Source organism: Melanotaenia boesemani, chromosome 12, assembly GCF_017639745.1.
Source record: "Melanotaenia boesemani isolate fMelBoe1 chromosome 12, fMelBoe1.pri, whole genome shotgun sequence".
NCBI lineage: Eukaryota > Metazoa > Chordata > Actinopteri > Atheriniformes > Melanotaeniidae > Melanotaenia > Melanotaenia boesemani.
The window spans coordinates 26,432,196-26,452,364 of record NC_055693.1 but is presented as its reverse complement, the minus strand read 5'-3'; the positions used below and the strand labels follow the sequence as shown (position 1 = coordinate 26,452,364).

At 40.1% G+C, this 20,169-nt stretch overlaps 1 protein-coding gene across 2 annotated transcripts in view; it reads right to left on the bottom strand.

Moving 5' to 3' along the window:
- Positions 1–19,450, bottom strand: part of LOC121650361 (neuropilin-2-like) — a 97,893-nt gene extending 78,443 nt beyond the window's left edge. For both annotated transcript variants that reach the window (XM_042001839.1, XM_042001840.1), the window contains exons 1-2: positions 18,507–19,450; positions 5,860–6,040 (exon numbers count right to left, since the gene is read on the bottom strand). In XM_042001839.1, coding sequence (XP_041857773.1) covers positions 5,860–6,040; positions 18,507–18,582 — 257 coding nt within the window. In that variant the 5' untranslated portion in view covers positions 18,583–19,450. The remainder of the gene's footprint in view (positions 1–5,859; positions 6,041–18,506) is intronic.
- Positions 19,451–20,169: the final 719 nt, after the last annotated feature.

The following is a 20,169-nucleotide window of genomic DNA, read 5'->3' as shown; positions in this document are numbered from 1 at the left end:
TTTCCATTCAGCCCTCTGCTGTCACTGAATAAAAGCTCCTACAGGTTTGTTTTTAAAGTCTAGAGACAAATCCAGTTTGATAGTCTGTTGAAGCAGGACACCCTCATCTGCAGGTGGTACAACCAATCAGCCACCTTGAAAAACTATAACTGCTGTTTTTTTACATAATGTGGCACAAGGTTTCTGTTCTGTACAGTACATCCAAACACCTCCAGCAGTCCGTCTGTCACTGAAGCAGCTAATAGAGAGTGAGGAGGATGACTGATTTCACTGATATCAAGTAATAGGCCTATTACTGCAGACTGCTGGACAGTGTGTGTGCGTGTGTGTGTGTGAATGCATGTAAGTTTAGAGTCCAGCTGTAGTCTCCAGGACAACCAATCGATTTCTCATTATAGCTTTAACACACATTGATCAGGATCAGTCCTTCACTGACACACACACACACGTATGCAGAGTTATTACAGTTACAGTCATTGATCAGGGAGACCTTCAGGTCCCCAGGGAGTGTGTGTAAATCAGCGCTGATATTATCATCATTACCTTCTCTGCCTGAGGGGGGTTTTATGTGAGTGGACATTTTAAAATCACCAACTTGGAGCTTAACCATTCTTGAAATGTTTTCTTCTATAACATTGTGTCTCTCAAGCCAGACAGTAAGATGCACAAGCAGAATTCTGCACCTCTTAGCACCCATTTAATGTTCTGAAGACGGATACAGAGCCTTTTGTCCGTCTTCAGCGTCTTTAATGTGTGGAATTTGGTCCATTTTCGGGGCTCTTGCAGATGAGAACCCTGACAGAGTAAATGGAGTAGTACCACTGGAAACCATGGGGGCAGTGTCCCTGGGTCAGTAGAGCTGACGTACAACCCGCAAAAGAAACAAAGAAGAAGAAGCCACAATGCATTTCATGCCATGTAGTCTGAAACTGATGTTGGAACTTGGAGGTGAACGCATTGGCTAACAATCGTGACAATGTAAGGGACGTATGAAAGTATGTTTAAAACGGATGTAGCTAATCACATAAAGGGAGCATAAACATGCCTTCACTGACACTAACCATTGTGCTCCAAATGTGTAAAATGCATAAAAGGTCAGAGTCTTCTCATTCATGCCTTATTAACGTGTACGTGTCACATATGAAAGAATGGAGCCAGAATGGGGGGGTTTGGACATTGATCTGTCACTGATACGCCTTTGAGCCACAAAGGTCGTGACAGAGGTGAAACGGGTCCATCTCATGTGTATCAGTGTAAGAACATCTTATTGAGGATAAAGAGGACAACTTTGTTTCACTAGGCAAGGCAAGTTTATTTGTATAGCACAATTCAACAACAAGATGATTCAAAGTGCTTTACAGAAAATAAGCATAATTTAATATTACAAACAAAAGAAAAAAGGAAAATAAAACTGTCACTAAATGCTGCAATGATCTATCTGTTACTTCGACCTAAGAGTTTATTTTATTACCTGGTTGGGTTTTATAAGGTGTTGATGGTTGTCTGGTTATTGGTGTACATTTCAGAGTCTCACAGCAAAATGTTAAATAGTCGAGACATGATTCCATTGCTTCAAATGGCCAAAAGGCACTAACATTTTGTAAGGTAATCATGAAACAACTTTGAATTTGGAGGCTGGAAGGGTTGAGGGTGGAAACACACACACATTATTATTAATGTCGAGATGCATGGTACAACATTAATACAAGCGTCATCATCAAAAAAACAAAAACTTTTTTGTGACTAAATCTTTTGGCATTAGACTGGGCTTAATGAAAGACATATTCCTAAAAACGCAGGTTAAAAAACCTCGGCCTGTGTGCTGTACCACTTCCCTGACTTCCAGTGAGATTTCCACTGAGATTTGCTGGCTTTTCTTTTTGCAGCTGTGCAACAACAGTCTACACCTTTGTCTTCGGACTCTTGTCTGGATGCATGAATCTCCTGCTGGCCGAGTTGCGGTGATGTTAATCAGAGCATGCAGGCAGCTGCTAAATGCCCACAGCTGGTAATAGAACTGTCACTCCACATGCTGCTCCCTTCTCCCACTCCCTTCTGTCATACAGTCTTTTCATCTCTTCCCCCACTATCCTCCTTTTGCCAATCTGCCCTAAGGACAGTGTCACATCACATCACTCTGCTGTTTGTTCTCTTCTTAGAGGGACTTTTACCTACCAGTCAGGTGTGTCTGCATGAGGGGTAAAATATTCTAAGTTTTCCAGCCAGTAATGCTCATATTTGGAATCCTGGCTGACTGACATGGAGAAGAGAAGAGAAGAGAAGAGAAGAGAAGAGAAGAGAAGAGAAGAGAAGAGAAGAGAAGAGAAAACAGATGTAGCATGAAGTTAAATGATTGATTGAGGCAGAGCACAAAGACAAGGTCTAAATCATTAGTGAAACCATTATCGTTGACTGCAGCTTTTCTATCATATAAATCACTTCTTAACTCACTGCTTTACTCCTCACTTATTGTGTAAGCCATGCAGCCATGAAAACTTTAACGTGACTGTCTGTCCAATTATGCTTATGCAGTGAATGACTTCATTTCAAAGCCAGAATATGACTTCAAGTGCACGTTTTAAATGTGTGTGTGAGTATGGTTTTTGGGACATGGTTGCAAGAGAAAAGGTATAGAGGTTGAGACAAATACTAGATGAGAAAAAATTAGGAGAGAAATAGATGCAAGAGAGAGAGACAGAGAGAAAAGGGAGGAGAAAATAGGTAAAGAGAGAAAGGGGAGAGTGCAGCATTTGACTTTCTGTTCACGTTCTCTGATACTAAATGCTGAATAATGATTTGGCCTATAACAGAGTGGCTCATGACCGAAAGAGGAGGGGAAAGGGAAAGAAGAGAAAGTGAGAAATTAGATTGAAGCTCACGCAGCAGATAGAACATGATGGGGCCAAATAGGAGAAGGGAGGTGATGAGGAGGGAGGAAAGGAGGAGGAGGGAAAAGAAGGTGAGACCAGCAAACTTGCAAGAGCAGGTGAAAGATGATAGATGGGATCCATTGGGCAGAGGTGAGGAGGTGGGGGGGTAAGATGAATTGAGGGGTAAAATGGGGAAAGGGCCAGGAGGAAAGAGGAGACCGAGGGACAGGAGGTAGCTGCCAGGATGATTTGAGCCTGCCCTCAGCAGACCCTGACGCTGCACTTTTCTTCGAATGGCTGTGTGTGTGTGTGTGTGTGTGAGAGAGAGAGAGAGAGAGAGAGAGTTATGCTTTCCAAAACACTCCAAATAGAGATCTTGCTTTCAGAGACACAGCAGTGCAGTGAGCTAAGATGAAATTGTCAAATAGACATTCAACCTCTGCCTTAGAGTTCTACACTTTCAGCCAAGTCACATGGCAGGAATCATGACCTATTGATATGAAAACGTGTAACCTTGAACAAATCGTACTTTAATGCACCGTGACTTTCGGGCCCAGGCCACCAGGAATTGTCCCCCCCTCCCGTGGGCCAGTTCAGGCCTGACTTTAAGTTATGTTCAAAGGTGAGAAGCTGACTTCCTCATCTGTAAACGAAAAAGTAATTTTACTCATTTTACAATGTGAAAAAAGAGGACACACAGAGACAAAAAACCTCTTCTTTCAGTGTACTTTTCTGCCACATGGTGAATAATGAAACATGAAACACACTTGGCCAATGCAGATGCAGCATATTTGTAACTGAAACAAGTCACTTATAATGGACTTGTATTGTGAAATGTGAGGGTCTGTGGTCGTGTCTGGCCATAAATATAGTTAGTTTTGTAGGGACACAAGCATATTTGTTTTAAATTAGTCCTCTTAGCATTTACCTTCAGTCAAATAGCTACTTTTTATAAATATTAAACATTAATCATAAAAGATTAAGTGGCTTTATCACAGTGACATTTAAAAAAAATCCCTGTAAAATAGGAGCATGTTGATTCATAGAAACGCTTTCTATAAAACTGTGATTATGAGTCTTGACAGATTTTGTATAAAAGAAGGATGCCACTATATAATGAGGGTTTTTTATTTGATGAAGTGATTGGGAGGAACCATACGGCTCTCCATAATATAATCTTTGTCAGCAAGCATAGATGGCTTCTTTGTCCCGACAGGACAAGTTTGTGTTTTCGTCCCTCCATAAACTGAAGATACACAGCAGTTTTCTGTTTCTCAAAGCTGAGAGAAGAAACACATGGATAATGTTCTTGTGACCTTATCAAATGCAAGACACATTAGGCAGCCAGAGACGAAGACAGAGACAGTGACTGACACAGAAGTATGCATGTGTGTGTGTGTGTGAGGGTTGTTGCTGACAATCATTGGAAGGCCATGTATTTCTGCCTCCCACAGCGACACACACACACCATCAGTTTCTACTCCTTGGCCTTCTCATCCTCTGAACCTAACAGCTCAATTTCAGCCAAACCTTGGTCACACAAACACACACACACTCACTCACACGTACAGACACACTTGGGGCATGGGGCCTGTAGACCTAAATAGCTTTTCACCGTAGGGCACCGCATACACTACATATATCTCTCTGCTGCCACAGTCTGGAGGATGACTTTAAATAAAAGTCTTCTTGGGATATTGCAACTAAAATACATGTGGGAACACGCCAACAGTGTCAGACAGTAGCCGAACGTGCTACATATACAATATGCAACATGCACGCTTCATAATAAATAAATCAGGACCTGTTATTTCTTGTAGTTACTACAACATTTCATCCTCCTGGGAAACTGTTGGGCTTTAAATGCATGTAAGAAAGTCAAAAAGGAAGAGGAGGGAAGGGGGGAGAAGAGGGGTGGAGAGGGCAGCACGAGGCCAGAGGGAGGAGAAAATGGAGAGGAAAAGAGAAAGCAGAGCATCCAACGTGTATCAAACTGGATGTTGAGCATAACTGAAAAAGATGACGAGGACTGGGAGTCAGAGGAATCTGTTTTTTATTTCCACAGCACAGCGCGAAAGCAAAGCAAAACAGAACAAAACACAGTGGGTCTTTTCAACCTCTCAGCCTTTCAACAAACAGTCTGCTGGTGAAATATTGATGCTTCCGTTCCAACAAAGAAATGTTTGAATGATTTTTGTACATCTGAGTGTGGAGAATTCACCTATGTATAATTGATATGGCTGAAATGTTAATAACTGTATAGGAAAGCGCTGAAACACAGGCTGAAGTTGAAAAGTGTAAGTGTGTGTGCTTTGTGTGTGTGTTTCTGGCTTTTCTCTGCCTGTGCCGTTGGGTTTGAATCTGTAGTCTTTTACGCTCACAGTGCCCATCAGGTCCCAGAGGTCTCTCCTCTACTGTGTGTGTGAGATGCGCTCATCCATTTTGTGGCAGCCACAGAGATAAGAACTTGCAAGTCGTGTATTTTATGGTTTGACAAGCCATTGTTTTAGAAAAATGCCAGTTTATGTGTTTTCTGTGTGCATGTATCTTGTAGATAACTGCCTAATGTAGTTTTCAGCATTTCTGTTTGTCTGTAGTTTGTATTTATTGCTGCGTCCCTGTGCAACCAAAACCAAACAATTAAACAAAATGATGGACACCAAATCCTCTAATCCATGCTGATTCCTCCACAGTGTGAAACCCATGCTGGAATCGGAAATGTGTTGCAATTAGACTTTGATAATTAGAGATTAGGGACCAAGGGATGCCCAAAGTGATCATTATGGCACAGTGAAAGCCAGAGGAACAGAAGAAGAGTGGGCTGAAGTTCACCAAATACTCGCAAGAGACTCTCACATGGAAACAGTCCAGACTGAAGCTCCAGGGAGTCAAACAAAGTAAGTGAAACTGGTCAGATGCAGTCGGACTTCTTGCATTCTCACTCTGTCTTTCTAAACCATCGCACATCATCAGTGAATTTTGGCCATACCTGCAATCCAGTTTCTCTATTTCAAAATGTGGGTTGAAGTTGAGGACGATGCGTTGCGAAGGATCGGGGGCTGTGATGACCCAGTGACAGTTCTGGTGGGGTGGATACTCCAGTGGGTAGCCAGGGGTGGTGATGTAGCCGGCATCACTGGCATCTAAGTTGCCACCGCATGACTCAGATGCTGGATGAAGAGCATAAGAGAAACAGAAAAGAAAGAAAGATTTGAGTGAGACTTTTCTTAAACATAAGCTAAGAAATGTCAAGTAGACACAGAAGCTTGTTTTTACTTTCTGTGGCTTCGGCCTGCTACTGCAGTTTCTGTAGGAACTCTTTCTGTACAAGTGACTAAAAATGTTTTAATAACATGAATATTGTTGCAGAGGTTCTTATAGAGATCCCTACAGAGATATCCTCCTCTTCCTCTGAGAAAGAAAAGGTGGCAACAGAATGTGTTTAATGAGAGGCTTTTTCAGGTCCACTGCAACAAAGATAAAGGAGGTCACTTCATTCTTAGTACCTGCATTGGCGTAGGTGTAATTGTTCACATACAGTACTTGACTGTGTACTACGCTTGTTACCAGAGGATTTCACCAGGGGGTGCATTAGAGAACTCTAGTTCTGAATTTGTAAAAAAAATAATAAATAAATAAAATAAACATGGCGACATGAGAGGAGGTTCGTACTTGATTCATTTTGAGGCAGAATAAAACAACAGCAGTGGTATTGTAGATAGTATGTAAGGCCCTTTAACCAAGCACCTCAAGCAAGATCCTCAGTCCCTTCATCCAGTCAAATTGGTCCCTACACTGCGTCAATATGTGATTACTCACATGTTACAGCTTCTGCGTAGCATTCATTTCTCAGGATGTGCACAAGCTATGCTTTAAACAAACACATAACAGGTGGAGAGCTCTGTAATAACCTTTTTTTTTTTATTGTATTTTAACATCAGGACTTGTGAATAAGTTATGTCTAGTATTTCAAAGTTCTGACCTGGTATCTTAATATTTAAATCTATTTTCTATAAATTATGACTTTCTAGCTTAAAGGTTTTGGACTTTTAAGACTTTTAATCCCAGAAATAGGACTTGGGATACTGATTTATGATATAATGATATGATATTATGTAAATATAATCAAATTTTGTGAAAAGTGTGTAAAATTCTGACTTTATCTCATTGTTTTGCATCATAGTGATAATTAACAGCTTTGATATTAACCAGATAAATCCCAAAACACAATATAAAACTGTGATAACTTCCCTTTGCTGCAGCATAACATACTATCATCAGAGAGGCTGTTTGCTTATCAAGAATTACCACATGAAAGTAAAAACTCACACAAATCAATTAAAAACATATTTGTTCATAAAGCATAATAACAAACTGTAAGTGAGACAAAACAGATGAAGCACAGATAAGAGTTTTGTTTGCAGTGACAGGATGTGAGAAAGAAAAGCGTGATGTCTTCCTGTGTGTGTGGATGGTGTCAAAAGTCATTGCAGCATCCTGAAGCACAAAGACTTCATTTTGGCTCAGGGTGACTCTCACACACACATACACACACACACAGAGACACACACAAACCTTCCAGATGCCATAGTTACTGTCACAGAGAGGATCCACTTGTCAGCAGTCATACGTCTGTGTCATGTCTTAAACAATGCCCTTCATTCACCACTGCAGATGTATCCCAGCCATAGATCGGTAACACATACATATCTGCAACACCCGACAGCATAATGTGCACACACACAACTCTACTGTCTGAAATCTGTAGGGTTAATTGTGCAGACTGCTGACTGTCGTTTCTGGTGGACTGTGGAGTCTTTCTATGTGAGCTGAGCATCATTCATTCATTGTTTAAGATCCATAAAACTTAAGTTAAACCATCATGATGGACGTACACTGAAAGCAACCTTTGTTAAGTGCAAAACTTCCAATATAATGACATAGTTTAACAGTCAGACACCATGTGAGTTGTTTGTTCACTTATATAGAAGATATTTAAATAAATAAAACTATAAAGCCTGAACGTTTTTTGCAGGAGGATGCAACAGGATTAGGTCCTTATTATAAAAAAAAAAAAAAAAAAACAACTGTAAGCAAATAATTTTCTCAACACAAAAACATAAATTGATCAGTAAGTTTATCTCTAACAAAGCAGATGGATTTTCAGCAAATACTTAAGGAGAATGATGGTCACATTGGACCAGGTTATTCAAATGGAAGCAGCATTTGTAAATGCTGGCTGCTTGATGGAAAATACTTGGCTGGTAAGCAATGCCAAAAATAATTTCCTGTTTTTGCGAGAGAAAGGAAAAACAAAGTCACAATCATTCTCCTGACAGTCTGTATTATTCTTTCAGTCACAGCTTAATATGTATCAGGAGACCTGCCTCGGAAGCAAAAGCAGAGATGGAAAAATCTGTGAGGAGGTTGTGTAACCTGTTGGTCTGAGCTGCCATGTAGCCTTCTGTGCTATGACGTTTTATTTATTGCCTCTGTGCTGCGAGGGGTTGACATAGCCAAGTCAAACTACTCAGCAGAATACAACATGTTTTCAAGCTATTAATAGACTGGCTACTGTAAACCTACTCTGAGACGAGTCACACATGCAAGCATTAACACGCACACACACACAGGGCACAAACACTTTGCCAGGCACCAGCTTCAAAACTAATTCAATGCAAATAAAAATGCACGTGAAAACTCTCACTTTCTTTGCCACAACTGCAAAATATGTCTGCCCATGGTCTGCTGCATATCGTACATTTAAGAGTCAGCAGGGGAAGATTACAGATGAGGTCAGATTTCAGCTCTCAGCCTACAAAGTGATTGACAATTTGGCATCTATATCTGGTGTCTGCCTCATTCTGCCTGCTAACAATTAATGATTGCCACTCTGTCTCCCTCTGTATCCCTCTCCCTCATGCTGTGAACCAACTAGTCCTGTCTGGCTCCTCCTATCTGTTTCTAATCTCCCTGGTGACATATAGTAATACAGGAGTAGTGTTACAAGAGCAATGTTACCAAGCCAGATGCATTTCATATCAGCACCACCTGGATTAGTGTTTAACCACTCTGGAATCTCACAGCAGCATCAGCCAAACACCACTTTTAGCACACTGCTTAGCTAGCCCCATCTAACGAAAACTTTAGGAGAGGGGATGCAAATCTTAAATTGGTATCTCACCGATTAATGACCTTTTGCAGGACCTATCATGCACACTGGCTTGTTATTAATAGCTCATTATATTTAAGTTTGAGTCAGTGACACAAATTTAGTAACAGACTGATTATGCTGGAAGCGTTATCCATGAATTTGCAAGCAAAACGTGACATCAGCACTGCTCTTAATCACTTATACCACTGCCAAAGTCCTAATCTTAAACAGTAGGTTTGAAAGTCATACAGGAAGACCATAACCACCCCTTAACACACACAAAATGAGCTCTTCTGTTTGCAAATATGCCACTCTTGCAACAGGTAACCAAAACAACACTAAATCACCCAGTATGCTAAGTATTGTACCCTACGCTTAATTAAAATGACCATAAATATAGCTTTAAGTTTACTGAATACATGCACTCTTCTTCATTGATTTAAAGGAAATGAACCAAGTCCACATCATATATGAATGAGCAATGCCATCTCAAGACACAGACAATGGCCAAGGGTCTTAATTTGCCATGTGATCTGCTTTCCAGGGGAATGAAACTTATCTCATCATTACATCCTTGAATAAAAATGCTAAATAAAAAATGATGGTTCTCTTTACTGATTTTTAGTCTATGACTGAGGCATTATATAACAGCACATGAGCCAGAAATCAGAGAAAAACTTCCCTGTATGGTCACTAGTGTTGTGCTGCAGCTTCTTTTCTCACCAGCTTAATAAAACGAAACAAGATGCGGATGATGACAGAGTCCACTAATGAAACGCCAGTGCACTTTAATCATATTGTTGGTTTGTTTGACCTTGCCACAAAGGATTCAACCTTCTTACATGGACTGATATGGCAATATGTCATGTTGTGGTGAGAAAACTAATGAATGTATAACAGAATCTTGCATAAATGCCAACCTTTGGGCCAGTGTTGCTTTAAGAGACTAATCAAAGAGTAAATATTGCATAAATTGTGTCCAAAAAAGGCTACATGTTCAGGCTGATGCTTATTCTTTCAACAAAAGGTTTATTCTTTTATTTCAACAGACTTTCAGCCATAACTAACTGACTTATGAGAAGACACTGAGTTTTATATTTTGGCTCAATCCAGCTACCCTATCGTCTCACCTTTGGCGTGATAGCTGAAAAAGACAGCACCTCCAAGTGTCTGATGAATATGGTTGGTGTGACAGTGAGACAGGTGCTGTGTGTGCATGAAGTATTGTGTCTGCTCCACTTTGAGAGTCTATTAATCTGCAGACATGCACACAAAGTCATTTAACAACTACTGCATACAAACAGGGCAAGAAGGGACTTGAAGTGAGGGGCATGGCTGCCATCCTCTTTCTTGAAGCACCATTTGAAGTTGCTCTGATATTGTTGGCTCATCTGCTCCATTTAGATGCATATTTAGATATAAATACACTATATCTAAATTTCAATTCCCTGCAGTGATAGGTAAAGATATCACAAAGAAAGAAAAGGAAAAAGCACAGGAGTATAGCTTCCAAACAAAATCAATAGCAATGCTAATTTGTATTCAACGCTAAAGCACACAGATCTGCATGCTGTGAAGTTCACTGTGTGTGTGTCAGAGCAGAGGACATGCTGAGTTGAGCAAAAGCCTGAGTTCATGTCAAGAATTATCAAACAGGTTAAAGACAGAGTCATCCTTTAACTGCGCTTTAACTTACTACATCCATCCTTCCATCAGCTGCAAGCATGGCACTTATATGAGGCAATCAAAAGCACCCCCCTATTATTTGTCCGAGCTTCCACTCCCCACAGAAACACTTCCATCCTCTTGACCCCAATTTTTTCTTTTTCACATGGCTTCTTTTTTTTTTCCGGTTTTTGTAAACCGCATCAGCATCTGAGACCCTTAGGAAGAAGATACATTTAAGCCACATATTCAAAACAAATGTGCAAACACAAGCCGCTGAACATCATTTATCCCCGTCTGGCTCAGACATTGCTGAATTCATCGCACACACAGATACACACGCACATGATAAGTAGCGGTAAATGGTGCTAAGCAGTCAAGCGGGGATATAAGACAGGTCACTGCATTATTTATGGCCCTCCGCCGTGTTTGGTATTGCATCCTGATAACACCTATTCAGCAACTTTCCCCCACATGTGCAAACTCTAAAGCACACACAGATGTCTCCATACAGAAATGCACCATACTTCCCACATTTCCAAGCATGTACAAACTCACACATCTCTACATGGAGCTGCTTTTGCACAATTGAACTAGATCCTTGTTTGTTGGCCCCAAATGCAAATGTTCTGACCTTGTTTCTAAGCTCTCGAACAGATTCATCCTCTCTCTGAGGGAGCCTGATTTGACTTTAAACAGCTACTTTTCAGCCTGAAGCAATCGATTTACTAGTCTGCAAGAACTTTGCTAACGTGTTGGAGTTTGAATTCATTTTCATTGGCCTGACCCGGTAATGACACCATTAGCAGTTTAGTAAGTGATGTTTATCAAAGTGAGAAAATGTATTTCACCCAGCAAACCAGAGAGCACCTTAAAGGAAAGACTGTCAGCATACACCCCCCCACCCCCAACAACCCCCACCCCCCCTTAGTAATACACAAAATACTGAAAATAACAAAATGAAAATTGTTGTTTAGATTAAAATCAGAAGCTCCTAATGGGGAAAAACAACGAGCATGGTGAGGAAAGGAGGAAGGAGTAGTCAGAGCAGGGAGAAAGTAAGAAGAGTGATGCAAGAACATCTGTCTCTCATCATCTGAAAGGAGAAAGTCAGCAGCTCAGAAAAGCTCACTGGACAGAAAATCCAACCGGCGCACATACTGACGCAGACACAAACACACACAAACAGGTGGGGCTGTGTTCTCCAGGTGCCCCGCATTAAGACACAGTGGAAAACTACTGGGTGAGTGTGTATATGTGTGGATCTGTGTTAAACAGAGAGAGGGATGACAGAAGAAGACTACAAAGGATTTGAGACTTGAAATAGTTGAGGGAGGAAACAGAGAGAAAGTGGGTGTGTACAAGAGAAAAAGTTCTGACACAAGAAAGAGTTCCTTTACCCACAGGGCCTGAAAATGCAAAGTGACAACATAACGACTGGATAAAGCTAAAAACTGAAGCCTGATGTCTTAAAGTAGAAACACCTGACTGAAAAACTAACAGTGATAGAGTGATAATTTCTCAGTGCCCTACCACCCCTCTCAAACAGTTATAAATGGTTAAAAAGAGGATTAATGATGCTTTATGACATGATTAGTTTGCACCTCTGGATGCAAACTAATGCGAAGATGGTCTAAGTGGTTTAAGTCACTCTGCAGTATCACTTTGTGTGCCACTTCAACTCATCACTATAGCTGCTAGACGGCTTTGTAACACAAACATGAGCAGGCTGAAGCTTTAAGAATACATTTACGTTTTTATCATTTTAGCCAGGTGGAAAATCTTTCATAAAGATTTTTTATAGTCCTCTTAACTACTGGGAAAAGTAGCTACTATTTGCAAAAGATGCCTTTGTTAACAGCAAATGTTAATGTCAGCATTAAATATTTAAAAAAAAGAAAAAAAAAAAAAAGAAAAGAGTGAAACCTTGGATTTATAAACCTATATGAGATGGATAAATTATAAGATGATTTTCAACCTGTCTACCACCTACCAGCTGGCTTTTGTCATTTCAGTAGCTATGTTTACAGGAACACAGGTATCTGGATTAAAAGCCTGACTTAAATAAAACTGCTTCATGTAAACATACCATTCAAAGATTCTGATCCGATCATTTGGTTTGGTGTACACATACTCCAAATGTCGGGTAGAAATGATCCTTGCCTGTTACATCAGTCGTTCTTCAACATAAAACAATCCAACACTTTATGTTATGGTTTGTAATGGCTGTTTTCTTGATGTAATAAAGTTTTTTAAAAGAAAATAAAGAAAATTATGACTAGTTGAAGACATGGAGGGATCAAAACCAAAATTATTTGTATGAAATACAAATATATTGCTTGAGATTTTAAAAGGAGGATGTCAAAATGTTCTGAAAAACAAGCACCAATTGTAACCTGATAGAAGACATTTTGCACATGCAAACAAGGTTTTTCTGTCTGTGGGGTGAATGCAACCAGAAAAAAGCCAGTAAAGGTTTGTTGACCTACAGGAAGCTCTCCAGTTCCCAAAAACCTCGAAGAGACTCTAGAACTGTTTGACTAAAAGTGTCTAATGATCACAGGGATCTTTAAAGAACCCCTCTATTAGTTTTGAAGTTTTAATCTCTTAATATTTCATTTTTGATGCACTATTGATCAAATAGTCGCTGTGTTCCTGTCTGGCCAATACTTTGGTTCTGCATTCCTACTCATCTTTATCTATGATGACGATAAACACAGGACTTAGACTTAAACCTGGAGGTAATACAGATACGCCACCAGTCTGCTCGATAAAAACAAAGGTTAAACTAAAGCACGTATTGGTTGGATCCTCTTAACTTGACAGAAAGTTTTGTTATGTGGAGTCTTATATTAAGGAAAGCAACATTTAATAAAGAGGTATGTTTGTCAAAGACGTTAAAAAGGATATGCACACAATAAATAAAACAATATGGTTTCTGTTTACTAGATCTTATCCACTCCAAATCTTCAGATTCTAAGTTTAAATGTTAACTCTGCGTGCCACATGTTGAAACTGCTAAGTTGCACATTAGCATACAATCTGTTTTCAATCACTGGAGCCTGTTATCAGTCATCCTAAAGTTCTAAAGGGCTGATCATGTAAGGAATTTGTAATGATCAATGGAGCCAAAATCGGCTTTAAGTAATTGGAAAAACAGCAGAAGCAGTCTGCTTACTGCCACATATCAGGCTTCTCAGAAATGAATGAAAGACTCTCTCTAACAAGTGATGTGAATGGATTTCCAACAAGTGTGAGAAAACATAGATTGACAGAGTCAGAGACTATAGGCAGAAAGAAATAAATACAAAGAAAGGCTCCAAACAGTAAAGAGATTTCCCACCGTGTCCGAGTGGGGAGAACAGAAGGTGAGGGAGGTTTCTTAATCGGGGTGAGGGAAAACACTGACAGAGGGAGGTGTGGAGAAAAAGACAGAGAGCGCTATTAGAAGCGAGCTGAAGTGCCGTGAAAGAGGGGAAACAACAGGATGATTCAGCGTGAAGGGGGAGAGAAAAAGGAAAACAACCTGTGGCCTTGCGCTGCTCTGCTTTGGAGGGACTTCAGAAGGCCGAGACTCACAAACACACACAAACAAACACACACATTCTTCATTGTGTATGAAGGTTTTAAAGGAAATGAAGATGAGCAAATATCCTGAGTTGAAGGATTTCCATGATTTCTGCTTCCATGTAAGGGACATGTAGAGAGAAAACCCACACACATGCAGACCTCCCTATCCTCTATAATTACTCCAGTCATTACCAACAACCGATGAAGACGCTAGAGTACTAACAGTTTACTAATGACATGATAACTGTAATTAGAACATCCTGCTGGACCCACTAATTGTTCTATCCTTTTTATGGATGAGAGAAAGAGAGAGAGACAATGTCCTAAAGGCTAATTGGCTTTATGTTTATTCACTCTTTGCAAACTAGGTTGTTGATGTCATAAGCCCCCTCAAACCCCCGTATTTACTTAAATGACTCAAAGACTGATGCCATCTTCAATGACTTATATGAAATTTTCTTTTTTTTTATTATTTCCTTGATTAATTAGATTTATTTCCATGTTCCTTTAATGATAAATCCAGAACAAAATTCCCCATCACAGCAACAGTCTGAGTGGCTTGATAGTTGAGGATAACTCTTAATCCAGAAACCTGGTAGAGAACACCTGCTACCTGGTGGATAATTAAAGTTAAATCCAAGGAGAGGTCTCTACCAAAGTGTCACCTGCCACAGATCGGCACACAAACACACCCAAAAACAAGTCATAAATCAAGTCACTGCATTAACAAAATACATGAGCACTTTAACAAACGCTCAGGATTTAAAAAAAATGTATGTTGTGTTAAAATGGGTAAAACGTGATTTGTGCTTCTTTAAGTCAAAGCATCCCCTTAATTCTAATATAATTGAATTATTATCATAGAGTGCATTTTAATCTTTCACCTTTGGTGTGCTATAATCAGAGTGTATTTAATGCTACACCTCGGGTTGCAACCCGACTGTGCACAGCAGAGGAGAGGCATAAATCTGGATTGGTTTACTGCAGGTGGCTCCACTCAACTACTGCTTCACACTCTGCTGCCTTCCTCTTGTTACACTAATGCCCTGTAATACTCCCTTTCCCTCTCTGTTTCTCACCTTCCCCCTCTTTCTCTTCTGCACTTCTAAACTTTTGTGATCTTTGCTTTATCTTTCTTTTTCTTTGGCTATTTCTCTTTTTATTGCTTGGGGAAGAAAGTTCACATTTCCTGAAGAGAAGGCAACATAAATAGATTTTACATTATAATTTCCTCCCTCTGCACTGTTAATTCAACACATTCGACAATCAAGTAGTAATGAAGAATATTTCAACAAGGAATAAGTACAGTTGTGGAAAAGTACAAGAAATCTGCAGACAAGCAAACACAGAGTGATTCCACAGTTATTTCCTTTTCTGTTTATAGCCTGCTGCAATATAGTTTGCTGCCTATATAAAGCATTAATTTGTTAGTTGACTGTTCATTCTACACAGCAATATAATATCAAGTAATGTAGCCTATCTTAAGTGCCTGCCAAGATTCATATGCACCAATTGACCAAACTGTCTGATTTTATTAGAAGGAACAAATAAAATTAGATTCAGTTCATTTTTATAGAATAACAAATATTCAAAGCCAACAGTGTATCCGCTGTAATGTAAGGAAATCATTGAACAACAGTGGCACAGAGTTAATTCATCACGTAGGGAGCTAAAACAGGGGTAAAATCCCATTAAGTGAACAAATGACATGGATGATTTGTTTTATTGATGGCTTACACAGCACTATGACCCTCCCTGATGTAACATTTAATTATTGCAAACTGACCCCACAGGGCAACACCTGCTTAGCCTGAGGGCAGAAAATAAATACTCTGAATGTGTTATAATCATAGTTATACATGAACAATCACTTTACTGCTCTAGTTCATGCAGCTATATATGCAGATATGGAGTCCCTGTCTTTTACTTAAACTGACTGAGTTGTGTAGAGCAGATCATATTAATAAAAACATGAATCCATCCTATACCTATGGGTAATGCATCCTATACAGCTAGAACACTTCTAACAGTGTTTCATCATCCAGCATATTTCAGCAGAGACACTATAGAGGTAGACAGTTGGGTCTTGAGTGGCCAATTATGTCCGTTTATCTCCCTTCCAGGCACAGCTGTGATCAAACGGAATAAAGAAACAGGATCAAACAGTGAGACTAAAAATCATTCTTCCGTTTTGCTCACTTCTTTTTCAGCTTCCCTCTGCCTGTTTCTGGCTCTGCTACATCCTCCCCCTGTACTTCCATACCTCCTGTCCCATATACACACACCTCTTACTCTCATGTGTAGTCCTCGCTCATCTCTCTGGAGACAGCAGAGGAGAGGCATCTATAAAAGTTAAATGCTGAGGAGGCTTCATTGTGCAAAGACTGCTGATGAGAATGTGAATGTCCCAGTGGTGCCAGTGGGGAAACCTGGAGGGGGAGCTGGAGGGAATCCCCGGAAAAATTAAGTTTCACTCTTTGTCAGCAGATATTTTGTAGTCAGAAAGTGGGAAAATCAACAGGTCCTCGTGTAAAACAAGTCAAAATATGTTGTTTGTCAGTCAAGATGTTGGTTTATGTAAAGAAAGAACGATGACGTTGGAATAGATGAAGGGATAAATGGTCTGAAAGTCTTAAATTGTTTCTCAGCGAAGGCTGTAATGTAAAGAATGCCTCCTCTGTGCTCCCTGCACACTGTTTCTCCAAAACAACATTTGGCAGACTTGCAACTCAATCCAAGTCATGAGATCTGGAAAAAAAAAACTCCTGAATGAGCCCTAAATCAATAAAACCTTGAACGCACAGTTTCTCCACACACCATTTTCATTTTCCCTTTTGCAAATGAAAACGCTTAAATGTTTCTCAAAGTGTAATCTTAACTTTAGCCATGATGTGTTAAGTTATCAACTCTTTTTCCCAATAAAACATGAACCAACCCGTGCTATTTGAAGCTCACTTTTAAAACGGCACGGTCATTATTCTCGGTTTTCATTGGCTCTTTAAGTTCATCACACCTGTGGTGGCTGAGCAGAAAATGTAGCTACGAAGTATTGTTGCCATGGTGTCAGTTAGGTTTTGATTGAACCAAACGGAATAAAACGTTTCTTTGTGCAGCAAGCTCGTTGAGTAGAACTGACAGTTTGATTATTCTCTTTGTGCGCACAGACCGAGGCCACATTAAAAAAGCGCATCAAGTCCTGCGCTTAACGCATCACGGTGAGCGATTCCGAGCTATAAACAGCGCTCGGGTTGTCTCTCTCACCAGGGTACTTGTGTCTGAAAGGTAACTACTGATGGTTACAAATCCATTGCTCAATCAATCTCCAGGAGCTTGGGTCTTTTGAAACGGAGCAGGAGCCCCGGCGGAGCGCCGGAGCTGACCCTCCTCTCCGACAGCAGAAGACAGCAGCCCGAACAGATTCACCGCCACTTCTCCGCGCAGATTGTCGGTAACATTCAACATTAACATGAACAGTTTCCTTATACGGTGTAATTCTTTGAAATGCAGTCAGTTGCCAGTCTTTCAGGAAAAAACTATCGAGGAACGTAGTAAGATTGCATCAGAATTAACGCGATAAGGTCACAATCTAAAAAGCTGAAAATCACATTAGAACCAGCAGCCTGATATGGTGATTCTATTCCCCTGGTTTTTTATTAATATATTTTAATAAAAACTCCTATGAAATCGGCGTTGCAATTTAAAGAATTTTGATTTTGGAGATGATTTTCAAGGCGACAAAATCTTGACGCGCAGCCAACATCCCATCGGACTGGCTGAGAGTAGTCGAGTGGAAGGAAATGTAAAGATTATAGAGTAAATATTTAAGCATTCTTCTCAAATCCCCATGTTATTTATGCTCTTACTCGTTTGTGCTAGGCTACATTATGTTTTCCCCTTAAAAAAATAAAGTAAAATAAATAAATAAATCCAACTCTCCGTTCCTGTGGCCGACGCCAACAGCTTGGAGAGCAGAGGCCATCCTGAAGCTTTGACCTCCCTCCTGACTGTGCCTAAAAGAAACTAATTAATGTTTTTCAGCAATGTACCATCAATTTTAAGTGTAGTAAAAACTGGAGTAGCAGCTATGGCACAAAGGGATTTCCTTAATATTCACATTAATTATTTATTTAATTTATTTTAGAAACACACAGGCAGCTTCCAGTGTGTTCTTGGGTGATGGACGGGACTGCTTAGTGAAACTATAAAGGACAGGACATTTAAGCGAGCAGCAAAAGTCTCAAACTTACCTCCTTCATCTGTTTTTATTGTTGCAGGCAAAAGAAACGCCAGTATACATCCACAGAACCATGTGAATAAATCCATCTTTCCCGTCAGGTGTGGAAGAAAAAAAAAACACTTTGTCTCCTTCTGTGTGGTTTTTCCAGATTTATCCGAGACGAAGCTGCAGTCTAACTTTCCTGTTTTTCCCCACAGTTTTCTCTTTCTAGGGGCCAAAATCCAGGCTGAGTTTCAATGGGCTCTTCAAGAAAAAGACACTGGTTCTAATACACATAGTTCATGTGAGCTGTGTCAAGTGTGTAGCGCCGCTTCTTCTCTTGTAAAGAAAAAAAAAAAAAACACCTCAACTTTTTTTTTTTAAATAAAAGTCATTTGCACTCTCAACGCAGATTTAAACCCGCGAAATCCATGGTGCGCACAGTCCGCAGCACTCTGTCCCCCTGAGACTCTAAATGCGTGCGGGAACGGATCCCTGACAACACACTTGACAAATAAAATGAAAATGCTGATTTAAAATAAACAAGAATTAATCAGAACCACCAAAAACAACTGCAAACATTTCCAAAAATAAAGAGAAAAATGAACATTTCCTCCTTGAAACGATTCAGTATTTCCAAAATCTTCTACAACTATCTTCATTAGTGGCGACTTTTCTTTTCAATCACGATGTTTTCCCATCAGTTTTCTTCTGATTTGCGCTGTCCCAACAGCAGTTCGTTCTTGTGCAGAAGACAACTCAAGATCTCCAGAAAGGAACAGATCCGATATGCGTGCGTAAAACTGCTCAGGAGGAAAATAAACGCGGCGCCTCGCCACTCTCCTTCTACAAAACTGTGCGTTTCTTTGCTAAAGACCCTTCTCCTGTGCGTCCGCGCTGCCTCCTGACGCGCAGTGCGTGCCTCTCTTATCTGTCTTCCTTCTCTCGGCAGGCTCCGGCAGTGCGCTCCTTCCCCACCGATCTCCTCCGGGTTTGTGGCAGCGGGCAGGACTGTTCACTCAATCCCCCTGTCTCCGAGTGCGTGCACGCTGTGCATGTGAGCGTGTATCGGATTACAGTAGGCACCTCGGCCCGCCTCCTCATAGCCCCTTACTGATTAAAGAGCAGTTTCATCTCTTTCTCTCTCTCTCACTCCATTCTCTCTTTTTAACCCGATCATCTCTCACCATCCTGCCCATCTTATCCTTTTCCATTTGTCCGTTTTTTTTTTTTTTTTTTTTTTGTTTTTTTTTGGACCAAATTTCTTTCTAACTTTTTCCAATTTCCCTCATTCTTCGTCTTGACGTCTCTACCGTCCCGCTTTTACTCATCTTCCCCCCCGGTGCTTTAAGAAAAGGGAAAGAGGAAAGAGGAAAGAGAAGAGGTTCACAACAAAGCTTTGTAGAACAGAACAATGTTCTGGTTTATATCATTATAAGAATGTTTTTCTGCTTTACCATGGATTTATAAAAGAAATGCAGAGGAATCTGACTGCTAACATTGTGACTAATTATCAGACACGTTTTGCTGATAAGAAAAGCCTGTGAAAAAGTCCCCATCCACCTCTTTTTCATGCATTTGTTCCTTTTTTTTAATACAAAAATCTACTTTTTCTAATTTTGAAAAACAGTCTTGAGAAAAAGTTCAGCTTTTTTGGAGGTTTTGTTTTAGACATTATAGAGTTGATCCATTTG